Genomic DNA, 13349 nt, shown 5'->3' with positions numbered 1-13349 from the left:
CAGCACTGTGCTGCATTCTCAACAGAAATTTTGGCAGTTTGTTGTGATCCAGGATCATAACATTCCACATTAGTCATGAAAAAGGTTTGAAGTATTTTTCAGAGATATTTCAACATGGCTCTTTTAGATATCTACGGTTATATTTCAAAGTGTGAAGACTACACTGTCAATGAGTCTGCCCATAATCAAGCATCCCAGCAGTCAGGTCTGTATTTAAAAATAATGCTTATGCAACTCTGTACCTATAGAAAGTGCTTCATAAATTCTGAAGCTGTAACTGAAAGCAAAAAAAGCTAAAAGACTACACTAATTCACTTTCATTTGTTAGTAAATGATACTTAGTTGTTTTAGCCAAAAGCTGTATTTGTAGAACCAACCCAGACAAAGAACAAATATCACCTGCATCTGTGTCAATTCTGGCTTTTTTATAGCAAGTTACGTGCAAAGAGCATTGAGCATAGTTAGCAAAAAACTCTGAATTCGCCACATGAAATAAATCCAAAAAGCAAAAACATCAGGTTGGAAATTATCATAAAAAGCAAGTCTGTAAGATAATTGTTTTAAAAAGTGTGTACGTGGAAAGGACAAAGAGCAATGTTGTGTCACAGAGTCACGGAAAAAAGAAAATCACATGCAGTGCAGAAATGCAGAGAGAAAAACAAAGTGACGATGTACAGAAATTGAGATGTGGAGTAATGTAAGTACAGCTTCAGTGTTTAAAACATTATGTTTATTTAAGTCTCAGCAATCTTGAGTAAACACGCATGCAATAAATACTAAAATCACGTCACTGTTACCATCAAAATAATCCTATACACGCTCCAGAAATAGTGTTTATTCTTGTCCTAGAGACTCAATGTAAAATCCATTATAAGTAATAGGTGCACTAGAGGAGGGTGGCAAGCAAAATCATTCAGAAAACAAGTCAGAACCTACTGCTGTCACCCGTGCTTGAGTGGGCACACTCAAGAAAGGGGAAGCTGAACAAACCAACTCCACTCCAGGAAGACAGGCACACACAACTAGTAGCTCCTACCGCCTATAAAACCTATAATCTTAAACTGGACCAACCGCCTCGCCCTGGGCTGAGCTCGGCCAGAGGCCCGTCTGTCCCTTGCCTTAACGGCGACCCTTCCTCTTTCGGAACTTGCCCCGGGGCTCGCCCCAGACTCCCATTGCCCTGGGGACGCCGGTCCCGGCCGGCAGATGGGCAGAGGGGGCAGCCCCTGTCCCGGGGTACTCCCAAGCCACCACATCCCCGCCAAGCGCCCGACAGCAAAGCGGCCACAGCCGCCACCGCCACCACAGCGCCAGGGGCAGCCCCAGCCGCACACCCCAAGTGCGGCGGGTCTCAGGAGAGGGCGGGGGAGAAGTAGCGACAAGGAGGGGATGTTTCGGCCCCTCCCACCTTCTGCCCCTCAGCCCCACTGCGGAGAGAGGGAGAGCGAGAAAGGCCACCGACACCCCGTAACTCACCAACTGCTCGACGGCTGCGGGGCCTCTTCCTCCATCGCTGTTGACGTGCCTCCTCGCCCGGCCGCAAAGTGCGGTTGGGTGGTGCACTTTTTTCCACAACACCCCTCCTCCTTACGTGGTGGTTCCTGTTCCCGCTTCCTCTGTGCTGTCGTGAAGTGAAGGCGCCGGCCGTAAAGTGCGGAAGCCTGGCATGGGAGGAAGGCGGCTCTTGCCGGAGAAGAAGAGGTGGGAGCTGGGATTTCGTGGGTGGGGTTTGTTGTGGGAAGAGAGGTCAGAGGGTTGTTGCGGTTACTGTGGACAGGCTACAGTTAGGGGGCTCTTTCCCACAGATGTCAGGAGCTGCCCTCTCCGTGGTGCCGCGGCAGCTCTGTGAGGTGGGCTGGCGCTCCCCCGCGGCGGAAGGTGCTGAGGGGCACAACGTTCCCCGCTCTCTCCTGTGCTGCTTCGAGTCGGGTGGCGAAGGATGGTCCCGACGCCAGTTCAGGTCGGCAGCAGCTGCCTTCATCAAGAATACACTCCGAAATCAGTGTCAGCGGCTGGGAAGCAGTTTTGTGAAAAATCTGAGTATATTTGGTTTTAGTAAAGATGAACTGCTTTGCTATGCATAGGTTTGATTATTAATTTAGTTTCACCTACAGTCAGTATTGGGCCAGTCAGAAAAAAAATCATAAGTTTTACACAGACCCCTGCTTCCAAGGCCTAAAAATCATATGGTAGCATTCATTAGCCCCCCGGGGAAGCACAACACTGAAGCCCTCAGTCACACATGTTCCTCACCCTTGTACACCCTGAAAAGTAAAAAAGCCCATGCTCTCTGAAACTTCAGGAAAGCGAGTCAAGTAATTTAAACGTGGAGTAACAGTGCCACCTTACGGTAAATTCGTGTCCTTACATTTGTCTGTTTGACTTCCACTGCTCGCCTGCGGAGCACTGCTCCAGTCCCTAAGTGCCCGGACTTCGAGTGGGACTGCTTCTATGGAAAAAGATCCATTCCCGCTTAACGTGCAGGACCCTGCTCCCGGGGAGTCAAGAGTATTCATTCAAAAGTAACATATAATAAAAATAAATTATCACAGAATCACAGAATCCCGAGGGTTGGAAGGGACCTCAAAAGATCATCTAGTCCAACCCCCCTGTAAGATCAGGGTAACCTAGAGTACATCACACAAGAACTTGTCCAGGCAGGCCTTGAATATCTCCAACGTAGGAGACTCCACAACCTCCCTGGGCAACCTGTTCCAGTGCTCTGTCACTCTTACAGTAAAGAAGTTCTTCCTGATGTTAACGTGGAACCTCCTATGCTCCAGTTTACACCCATTGCCCCTTGTCCTATCACTGGATATCACTGAAAAAAGCCTAGCTCCATCATCCTGACACCCACCCTTTACATATTTGTAAACACTGATGAGGTCACCCCTCAGTCTCCTCTTCTCCAAGCTAAAGAGACCCAGCTCCCTCAGCCTCTCCTCATAAGGGAGGTGTTCCACTCCTTTAATCATCTTTGTGGCTCCGCGCTGGACTCTTTCAAGCAATTCCCTGTCCTTGAACTGAGGGGCCCAGAACTGGACGCAATATTCTAGATGCGGCCTCACCAAGGCAGAGTAGAGGGGGAGGAGAACCTCTCTTGCCCTATTAACCACACCCTTTCTAATGCACCCTAGGATGCCATTTGCCTTCTTGGCCACAAGGGCACATTGCTGGCTCATGGTCATCCTCCTATCCACCAGGACCCCCAGGTCCCTTTCCCCTTCACTACTTTCCAGCAGGTCAACCCCCAACCTGTACTGGTACATGGGGTTGTTCTTCCCCAGATGCAAGACTCTACACTTGCTCTTGTTGAATTTCATCAAGTTTCTCGCTGCCCAACTCTCCAGCCTGTCCAGGTCTCACTGAATGGCAGCACAGCCTTCTGGTGTGTCAGCCACTCCTCCCAATTTAGTGTCAGTCAGCGAACTTGCTGAGGGTACACTCAGTTCAGTTGTTTATGTCTCAGAAAAGATTATGAATAATCTTAATCAGGAAAGTAAGTCTTTTACACCAGAAGAGACACAATAAAAAAGGACAAAATGTCATACACAGTCTGATAGTTCATATTGGATCAATTATCTGTTTAGTTATTGCTGTAATTATTATTTTAATATGTGTTTGTTTGCCTTGTGATTGCCATTTTGGACAGTCACCTTTGATCTCCCAGCGGGTAGTCCTCAAACTTAGCCTGGGATACATTTTGGTTTTTCTCCTGGTTTAAGCCCAGCTGGTAACTCAGAGCCAGGCAGCCACTCACTCACTCCTCCCACTTCTTCCTCCCTGTGCTCCCAGAGGGGTGGGGAGGAGAATCGAAAGAATGTAACTCCCATGGGTTGAGATAAGAACAGTCCAGTAACTAAGGTATAACACAAACCACTACTGCTACCACCAATAATGATAATGGTAAGGGAAACTGTGGAGACAGTGTTCTCACAGGAGAATGGGTATTTGGTACATGAGCTCTGAATAACTCTGAGGGATACAGCAAGGCTGTGGGAGGCCCAAGGAAGCCTAAGCAAGCAAGATAAGAAGAAGCTGGAATTCACTGAGTTATGAGAACTGTGGACTGTTGGCAAGCTTTCTAGGTCAAGTTCTCACACCTGTGCTTAACCAATTATGTGTTAGTCACTAAGGGTCTTCAGGACAAGTATCCAATCATGATATGCCAAATTGCTGTAGGTGTGTGTAAGCAATAGTATATAAGGAGTTAATGCTTTGCAATAAATGGCTTTTTGTCTGATCATATTGATCTCTGACTGAGTCCTTTCCGCAGCAGGAAACAACAAAGGAAGAGAATACAACTGCTCACCACCCACAGACCGATACCCATCCAGACTGAAGCAGCAATCTTGCCCTTCCGGGTAACTCACCCAGTTTATATAGTGGGCATGACGTGCTGTGGTACGGAATACCCCTTTGGGTAGTCTGGGTCAGGTGTCCTGTCTCTGCTTCCTTTGGGCTTCCTCTCCTCCCTAGCAGAGCATGGGACTCAGAAAGTCCTTGGTCAAAGTAAACATGATTTAGCAACAACTAAAACCATTGGTGTTATCAGCGTTGTTCCCAAGCTGAAAGCCAAAAATACAGCACTGCACCAGCTACTGAAAAGAAGAAAAATGACTGCTATAGCTGGACCCATGACAGTTTTGTAGAATTGACTTTAGGGATGTTTTTGTTAAAGGAAGATATTGTTAATGGTATAGTTACCATGTCATATATGATTACATGTATTTTTTCTACTTCTTCTATACTTTTCTTCTGATCACATGTACCTATAACCACTGTGGATGAAGACATCCAGCATTGAGCCCAGCAATGTTTGAGCTGTGGGTTGGGGTGAGTCAGGAAACTGAGCTTATCTCAGACATCATTTGCATTTGATCATGGGAGGCCTTGCAAGAATTAGTACAAATGAAGCAACCATCAAGGATGCTAGCTCTTGATACTGCATAGACAGAATTGGTGTGACCCCCTTTTTTTGAAGCTGATAAGTCATCACAGGAGTGTGAAAAATGCTTACCTTGAGCTGACTCAAAGGATAGAGTCAAATAGTAGACACCACAATATGAGGGACAATGACCACCCTCACAGAAGCCCAACTTTGGAACTGTGTATGTGTTCACTAAACTATTCCCATCATTATCATAGTAACACCTCTCTATACTTTGTATGCAAATTATGGATAGTGATCCAAAGAATATGAGCATAAAAGGGCAAGGCTTAGGTCAGAGGATGAGCTCCCACCACTGAGAATACCCTGGGTGAAGAGGATCAGTGAGACATTGCTGGATCCACAAGTGGTGATACCTCTCTCTCTTTTTCTCCCTTTCTCTTTCTCTCTTAGAATCATAGAATAGTTTTGGTTGGAAGGGACCTTCAAAGGTCATCTAGTGCACCCCTCCTGCAATGAGCAGGGACATCTTCAACTCAATCAGGTTGCCCAGAACCACATCCAGCCTGGCCTTGAATGTCTCCAGGGGAGGTGCACCCACCACCTCTCTGGGCAGCCTGTGCCAGTTTTGATTACCCTTGTAAAATTTTTTTTCCACACATCCAGCCTGAATCTTCCCCTTTCAGTTTAAAACCATTACCCTCATCCTATTGCAAGAGGCCTTGCTAAAAATAGTTATAAATAGTTGTGTGTGCTTGTTGTATATCTAGAGGGGTGTAAATGCTTTCCCATGCCTCAGAAAAGAGCTTCTGTCAGAATCTGGATTCTAAATGTAAAATGAATAGCAGATTCTTGGTCTGAAATTCTGGGTTGTGCCAGCTTTTTCCAACTTCGGTGACTCTGGAGTTGCCCAGTGGCTGAGACCGTGCTGAGATTCACTGAGTGTGAGCACTCCTCCTCTTCTCTCTTTTTTATTGAATATTGACTAGAACTAAGTAAAAACACGGAGCACAACACTTGCTTAACGAGTTAAAGTAGTCTTTGTTCAGTTATTATATCTAACGACATGTCTTGTATTTGGTGTCGTTTCACCTTAATTCAGCACAAGAGTATCAAGAGCTTGGTCGCTGGTTCTAAGAGGAGGTAGCTCGTACTAACCGATTACTTTCGGGATGCCACAAGCGGTAAAACGGGATTCCGGGTGGGGGTAAAAGTTGCAGGGACGATTCCCCTGTTAGTGGTCCCTCCTTCCCGCCGGGCGGGCAGTGACAGTGCGCAGGCGCGGTGTCCGCTCGCTGCTCCGCCTCCCGCTCCCCGCGTGGCGGTAGTAGCGGCAGCGGAATGGGGGACACGCTGGACGAGCCGTGGTGGGATTCTCCGGCAGTGGCAGGCGGTAGTCCAGGTATTCCTCCTGGAGCTTGCTCCTCGTGCTGGGCTAGGAACAGGCTTCCTGAGGGCCAGCCCCTTTCTGCCTGGCCCTCTTAATTCCTTTTCGTTGTTTGGTTTTGTGGGGTTGTTTTATTTTTTTCCTTTCTCCGTCCTTCCCAATTCCCGCTCCCTCCAGTCCTCCTCCTTTCACTTCTCCGCTTTTAATTTATTTCTCCTGGTTTTCCTCTCACCCGCTTTTTTCTTCCCGTGCCTGCTTTTTTTCCCTGCTTGGTAGCGATGGCGGTTTTGCTTGTAAACAAAATCTCCCCATCCAGATGATGGGGACCCTCAGACCCGGGGTACGTATGGGATGAAGTGACAAACGAAAATAACATATACTTAAGTAACAGGAACCCACTCAACCAAAATACAACTAAGACAATTTTAAAAGGCGGGGATACAAGGTGGAATGAAGATACCCGCTTGCTCTGAGTTCAGAGCTCAGTTGTCCCCTGCATTCACTTAGCTTCTAAATTGTGTTTTCTTCCAAACCAAGTTTCTTTGGTGAAAGGGTGTTATATGCTGTATGTTGATTGCTGTTACCGATGTTAAGTTACTTACAGTTCTAAAAGGCCTTTCGAGGGAAGAATTACCTGTGTTACTTGAAAAGCACCATCCATGTGCTCACTGGGGTGTCTTAACATCACCTTTGCCATGTATTACTGTCAAAGGGCAGGAGTTAAACAGCTTTTCTCCAACCATTGCTCTTTGGAGCATGGTACTATGGCTGATTTGTCTCTTTGTCTGGTGATTATACTATCTGGCTCCTATACTTGGCCTTTTTTCAGAGCTTCTTAAAGCACTTTACAGCCTGTGGTTGCATGTTGAGATTTACTGTGGAAAACTAGGTAATGGAATTTAGTGTGGTAGAGCAAGACAAATAAAATTAGTTTTAAGGCTTTATAGTGCCTTATTTTATTGATTAACTGATTAATATGTTTTTTGTATTCAATATAATGTCAAGAGTCCTGACTATCTTAAAAGCCTGCACATTCTGCCAGCCAGAGGTTTCAAGCTGGGTGATCAGTGTCAGCTGATTTTTATGTTGGCAGCTTTCCTTTAGAAATGGGATCCAAATTAAGACTGGGATGATAAACTTTTGACATGGTATATAAACCAGCTGACTTTGAGATGAGAGTGTGTCTAATCCAGACCTGTATTAAAAGTGCTATATACACTTTACTCCAAGAATATTCTTTGAATGTGTTGAGAGTAATGATTACAGATGAGTGTTGTTCAGACCATGTACTCTGGTCTGTATATCCCAACTTTGTAAACTTCTTGGCAGGTTCTTTATGTGGAGGCTGTTAATCTATTAAATTGACACAAGCCGTGAGTAAAGTAAGAAGAGCATCTGTAACTTTTATTTTGTGTAGCTATTTTTCACGTACAACAGATGTAAAATCAAAGGTTAATTTGTATCACATCTTATGCATACTATAAAGTCCTTTAAAATCAGTTGGCATAAATTAGAAAATCAGGGTTTACAATGTACAATAGAAGCAGCAATACACAAAAATACTGCCCAATAGTGAGCACTTTTGACAGTCTTGATCAAGTTTATTTCTGTGAAACAACAAGTTTCATAGAAAAAAAACTTCCTATCCAACTACTGCTGACCTATTTTAAAGAAGCATCTCTGCCACAATTGTAAGTACAAAGCAGAATTTAAAATGTACTTTCTAGGTACTGATCTTTTGCCAAGTTAAGACTAGCCCTAGAAGTCCTGGCCAATGGAATATTCTTTAAATAATTCAGCCCTCAAAATGTCTTAGATTTTAGTAACTCAAAAGAGGCTGCTTTTAAGACGAAGTGCGTGAAAGATGTTCAGACTCACTTAAAGGGTATGAAAACACAAAATAGATACCCTTATATATATATATAAGTAATTCTTAATTTGCTTTTGGCCAATCATTATTTTAGAATACATATTAGAGATTAAAGGTAGTTACTCTCACTTTAAGACATCAATGTTTACCCTGCTGCATGTGGTTTATAGATGTAAAAAAAAACCAAGAAGCAACAGAAAAACCCCAAAACCCAACCGAAATAAACCCTGTGGGATTAGCCTTCTATTTACCTTGTCACCTGACACAAACTAAAGAACCTTGTCCAATAACTTCATCAGCAAACCTTTAACTTTGAGAGGAGATCTGTGGAGAGAGTACTTAGGGGTTATTGTCTTCTTATCAGTGTTTTGTGTTACACATGTCCAAAATTATTTAACTGCAGGGTTTCCTCCCTTCCCTTTTTCCAGTTCATATCACAACTATATCCACTCTTGAATGGGATTTTTATATTGCATTCAGAACTATAAGGGAGAGTTTAAAAAATACTAAGGAGATTATGTACTTTTGATGAAAGACACCAGCTTTTTTCTCTTCTCTCCATGAACAGAGCACTTCTCACAGTACTGTAATTGCCCGTATCTTGCCCATAGCCAGCATGCCACATCTCCCAAGCAGTTTGAGGGAGAGGAATGCACTTCTGTTTTTCAGAACTTCTTCCAGTTTCCTCCTTTTATGTTACCACTCCTTGTCTTTCATTCTCCATGCTTCTGTGTCTTCCTTAATCCTGTAAGAGTGTAGTATCCTTATTTATCTATTTAGGTTCTTAAATAAAAGTTTATGTCAGTTATGGCCCTCATAGGTAATTATGTCATCTCAAGACAGGAGCAAAAGACAGGGAAACTCTTCTATGATAGCAGTAGAAATAGGCGAGAAGTATAATATGGTACTATGGTGGATGATTTGACAGGTTTGTGGAGTCCTTTTTGGGCTCTAAAGCAATGGGTGCTATTGTGGGAATTAATTTCTTTTGCCAGAGGTTTTCTTTTCTTTCTGTAGACTGGCAGTAAAGGGTGCCAGATAGCATCAATTTGTAATATTTGATTTGCAACTATTGGGTATCAGACTGTTCACTGTAGCATGTTCAGTGAGAGTTTGTTGCTTGATCGAAGCTAAGATCTGTTGGCATATGTGTGTATGGTTTGTATCTTTTTTTCTCTTTTTTGGCTCATCCATGAGTTACTGGCCCTTCTGATGAAACTTGTTCTTCTACTGAAGATCTCTCTGGTAAGCATGTGAAGTCAACAGCTGCTGTTAGAAATTTGTGTTTCTTCACATTTACATACCCTCATTCTGCAAGCTGCAGAACATACAATGGTGTGCTTCAGTGAATTTTACTTGGATCTGAGCATATGTGACAGAGAGCCTTGAAGGTTTATAGTTACCTGCAGATTTAGTGAATAAAACTCAAAGCCTTTTCTTTTTAATATGGAAGACTCATTCTTTTAATTTTTGCATTTTGACGTGTGTCTTGTGTCAAAGGGCACAAGCTGAAATACTTTTCAGTAGACTGTTCTTTTTAAGCTTTTCCTTATTTCAGTACTCCTAGAGACTTTCTTGTGGAGTTGTTGAGGGAAGCCTAGCTTTCTGTTGTGGTTTGCAAAAATAGTCATGCAGCAGTGCTAACGTGTTGTACTGTTTCAGTAGTTAAATTAAGCTTTTAGCTGTAAAATAAAAGGGAAAAATTGGATAACTTGAATGTATCAAAATCTCTCCTTGTTTCAGCAAAAGGGTTGCAGTTCTGGCTATGGCACTGTGATCACCAGAAACTTTTGCTTTATTTAGGAATTAGGATTTGACAGTTCTTAAAGAAAGACCTATGTGAAAGGAGTTTTCCCACACATTATCGGTTGAGCCATTTAGACTGTTGGAATGCACTCTGTTAGGGGAAGAAGAATGAGGAAGACATTAATACCAGGGAAATAAATTGATTTTTATATTCCAAACCAGTGACTTATGTTAGTTGGTATTACAGGTTTCCTGAGGGGGGTTCTTTGCAGTAATTTTATCTAGTTCTTTTTAACTTTCTAAAGTGAAACAGCAAGAAATTTTCTTGTCAGAGCAACAATTGCTATTTCCCAGAAAATTGGAAACAGTGAACCTTGAGTCTTTTCTGTTCTGATTGGTTTTGTGTGATGGCTGAAGGGAAACTGAATAAATGAGTTTTTTAAGAAAGTTATGCTTTAATAGCAAATTTAAAAAGCAAATTCTGTCATGGATGAACTAGAACTACTGAACTACCTGTGCAAAGAGTTAGTTTGGTTAAAAAAAAACCTTCATGAGGATTTATACATATGGTTGTTACCTATTTTACTTGAATATGAGCAGTTGAAAGGAAAGGCAAAATTGTGGAGGAATGCACGAAGATAACTGCGCTTCTGTGTAAGTCACAACTTACTGTTAAGCCTGACACAAATTTTGATAATTTCCAAAGTCCTGTTTAAGTGAATTCAAGTATAAATACAATAGTCCAAATAAAATGGTGAACTTTACACAACTAGTACACTCTATATCCATGTCAATACTTTTATCTATTTTTCAAAGTTAATATCTGCACAAATAGGAGAGAATTGTTCATTTTCAAATTATGCTTTGAAAGTAATGCTTGGCTCAACAAGGAGCTCTGCATTTCTTATAGTTCTATGCATTATAAAAGAGCAGATTTTTCCGATAACTCTCTTCATTCTGTCTTTACTACTGAACATAAGATACCCATACTAAAACAGTTCTTGACTAGACCAACTTTGAAAACAAAATGGCACCTCCTTCAACCCTTTTTGATTGACTATATGTTTTTACACATCTGTTGAGAGAACGTTAGCATTCTTGTTTGTGGAACATGTCAAAACTGAATTTATAGTAGAAACTTATTAGTGTCTCATGTGCTTCTGTACTATGAGGACCACATTCTGGAATTACACCAAAAAAGCAGGAGCAGAGCTTGGCCTCTGCAGAACCTTTGGCTCCTAAGAATTTGTGGTGTCTCTTGTCCTGTGATTGGTGACCATTGATGTGCTGATCGTGTGAACAGTTTCAGACTTTTCTCTGATAGAAACTACTGCTGAGATTCAGATTGCTTAAATCCATTTTAATGTCATAGATCATAGAAAATTATTTACCTTCTCCCTCCACTTTGAAGGCAGGTTTTAGACACAGTTCTTACAATGCGTAGCTTTCCAGAGCTGCTGTCTTGGAGTGGTTTGCTGAGATGTCCAACAGGAATTCTTACAGGTACTTTGGTTGTGCTTGTAGGCTTTGGTTTGGGGATCCGAGTTGGAGCTGAGTGGCGGAATGCATCAGTAATCTTGAAATAAACCAAGAAAATAAGTAATGCATTAGTGAGGAGAGACAAATTATGTATTTATCTCATCAGTGTTTTTTCCACTTTGTAAAACTAAATACATTGCTCTCAGAACTGTTTGTCTGAACTTTCTTTCCTTGGTAATGAGAATATAGCTTTGTATTTATCTGATTGGTGAATATCAAAGAATCTGAATAGATTGAAATCCAGAGTATGTAAAAGAAGGGTTTTCATAAGTATTTACTGCTAGCTACTACCGAAAATGAGATACATAAATTCTTCCTGGGTCTGAATGTGTATAGTTAGTTTTATGTTTTGATTTTCAGCATCAGGGCTTTGAAATTGAGTAAGGAAAAACGAGATGCAGTTTTCTTTGCAATGTGTTACTTGAAGATTTTACCTTTAGGTGGCAGCAAAGCTTTTCTTTTGAGCTGCATCCCAGTATTTTAACTAAAACGGAACTGAAACTTGATATTAATTGCTAAATAAAAGAACCAACATACATTTTCATGTTAATCTTACATTTATCACTCATTTATCAGTATGCAAGGCACTAGAGAGTGTTTTGCTTTAATTACCAAAGGCACCATGTTAAGAAGGGGTTAATATTGGAGGGGATAATTGTGTGCCTGCTATATGGCTTTCCTTGAGTATTGAGCTGGAACAGTTTGCCTTCTGACTATGTTTTATGGCCTGGTAGATGAGGCACAGTGTTGAGAATAACATTTTTGGGTGGGATATTCCTAGCAGTGCTACAGTCTGATGTAAATTTAAGAGATAATATAAAATATGCCTCAGTTATCTATAAAACTGTAAAAAGAATTAGATTGTCCATCATTTGCTATGCATATTGAAATGAATATTTGCATATTCATGTAGCATATTTAGATAAAAATATTTGAAGTCTTGCATGCTAAAGTGTGATTGTATCTCTAAGAAAGAGTGTGGATTGTTTTGGTTTATATTTTCTGTTGTTGTTTTTGAGAAGTATTTTGTTGGTTTTTAGAAGTGTTCCAGTTCAGAAATTCCATAGGGTACAAGGAGGTTGGACGATTCTGTCATAGTTGATTGAGTAGCAGTGTTTGTACTTCAAGAAGATATTTGTAGGCCCAGATTTTTACAGGTGTTGTGCATCTAGCCGGTATTCAGGCTCCAAAGTCTTACTAAGTCACTGGGAAGTTAGGTGTGAAAAGACTCCTGTGCTCTGGCCTGTAATTTGCTTCAGCTTCTACTTCATTAAACCCACCATTTACAATATGGCCTTCTGAGCCTTCAAATTTATTGTCAGGCAAAATTTTCTTTTTGTGATTCAAAATGCTGTTCTATTTTGCAGTTCTGAATGACAGCATTGAATACATTTGAAATATTATCCCTTAGTGCTGAGAGTTGTGTTACAACAGATGACTTTGCCAAGGTTTGGTCTGATTACAGTGTTTATATTGCTCTTTTGTGTTACATTTGCTTATAGCTGCAGTAACTGAACTGGTGCAGCTGCTGGCATAGGTTTAGACTTTAGGATAACAGTTGTATTATAGGGCTCTTTTCCTATGCAGATAAACAGTAACAGTGTTATGTTTCTGTGCCAGGACAACTAAACTTGCGCTTCGGTGACTGCACGAATAGAATTGTATAGCTGTAACTTTGGTTGTCAGGGAGGGATTTATCAAACTGTCTATCTAGTTCTCTTCCTCCCCATTCAACATTTTAAAATTGGATTATTTTTCATCATTCCTGTTCAAAAATCCAGAGAGGAAAGGCTGAATAAGGGAAACACTTGCTAACACTTTATTTTTTTCATTTAATTACATGTGTGGCTAGACCAAGGACTAAACTTTGGTTTTGAACTTGAAAAACTGGGAATCTCAGGTGTGAGTTGTAAAAA

The 13349-nt window shown here is 41.6% G+C and overlaps 3 protein-coding genes across 4 annotated transcripts in view; 1 reads left to right on the top strand and 2 right to left on the bottom strand.

Moving 5' to 3' along the window:
• Window positions 1-1570, bottom strand: part of TBC1D23 (TBC1 domain family member 23) — a 35048-nt gene extending 33478 nt beyond the window's left edge. For both annotated transcript variants that reach the window (XM_031051329.2, XM_031051330.2), the window contains exon 1: window positions 1477-1570. The gene's annotated coding sequence lies outside the window, so the exon portion shown is untranslated. The remainder of the gene's footprint in view (window positions 1-1476) is intronic.
• Window positions 1571-6196: 4626 nt separating this feature from the next.
• Window positions 6197-13349, top strand: part of CMSS1 (cms1 ribosomal small subunit homolog) — a 238089-nt gene continuing 230936 nt past the window's right edge. The window contains exon 1 of the mRNA XM_031051245.2: window positions 6197-6293. Within this exon, the coding sequence (XP_030907105.2) occupies window positions 6233-6293 (61 nt within the window). The 5' untranslated portion in view covers window positions 6197-6232. The remainder of the gene's footprint in view (window positions 6294-13349) is intronic.
• The window catches only part of FILIP1L (filamin A interacting protein 1 like), a 31800-nt gene continuing 28304 nt past the window's right edge, over window positions 9854-13349 (bottom strand). The window contains exons 2-3 of the mRNA XM_031051243.2: window positions 11286-11470; window positions 9854-10045 (exon numbers count right to left, since the gene is read on the bottom strand). Coding sequence (XP_030907103.2) covers window positions 9955-10045; window positions 11286-11470 — 276 coding nt within the window. The 3' untranslated portion in view covers window positions 9854-9954. The remainder of the gene's footprint in view (window positions 10046-11285; window positions 11471-13349) is intronic.

This window comes from Melopsittacus undulatus, chromosome 2 (assembly GCF_012275295.1).
Source record: "Melopsittacus undulatus isolate bMelUnd1 chromosome 2, bMelUnd1.mat.Z, whole genome shotgun sequence".
Classification (NCBI taxonomy): Eukaryota; Metazoa; Chordata; class Aves; order Psittaciformes; family Psittaculidae; genus Melopsittacus; species Melopsittacus undulatus.
This window is presented reverse-complemented; position numbering and strand designations above follow the sequence as displayed.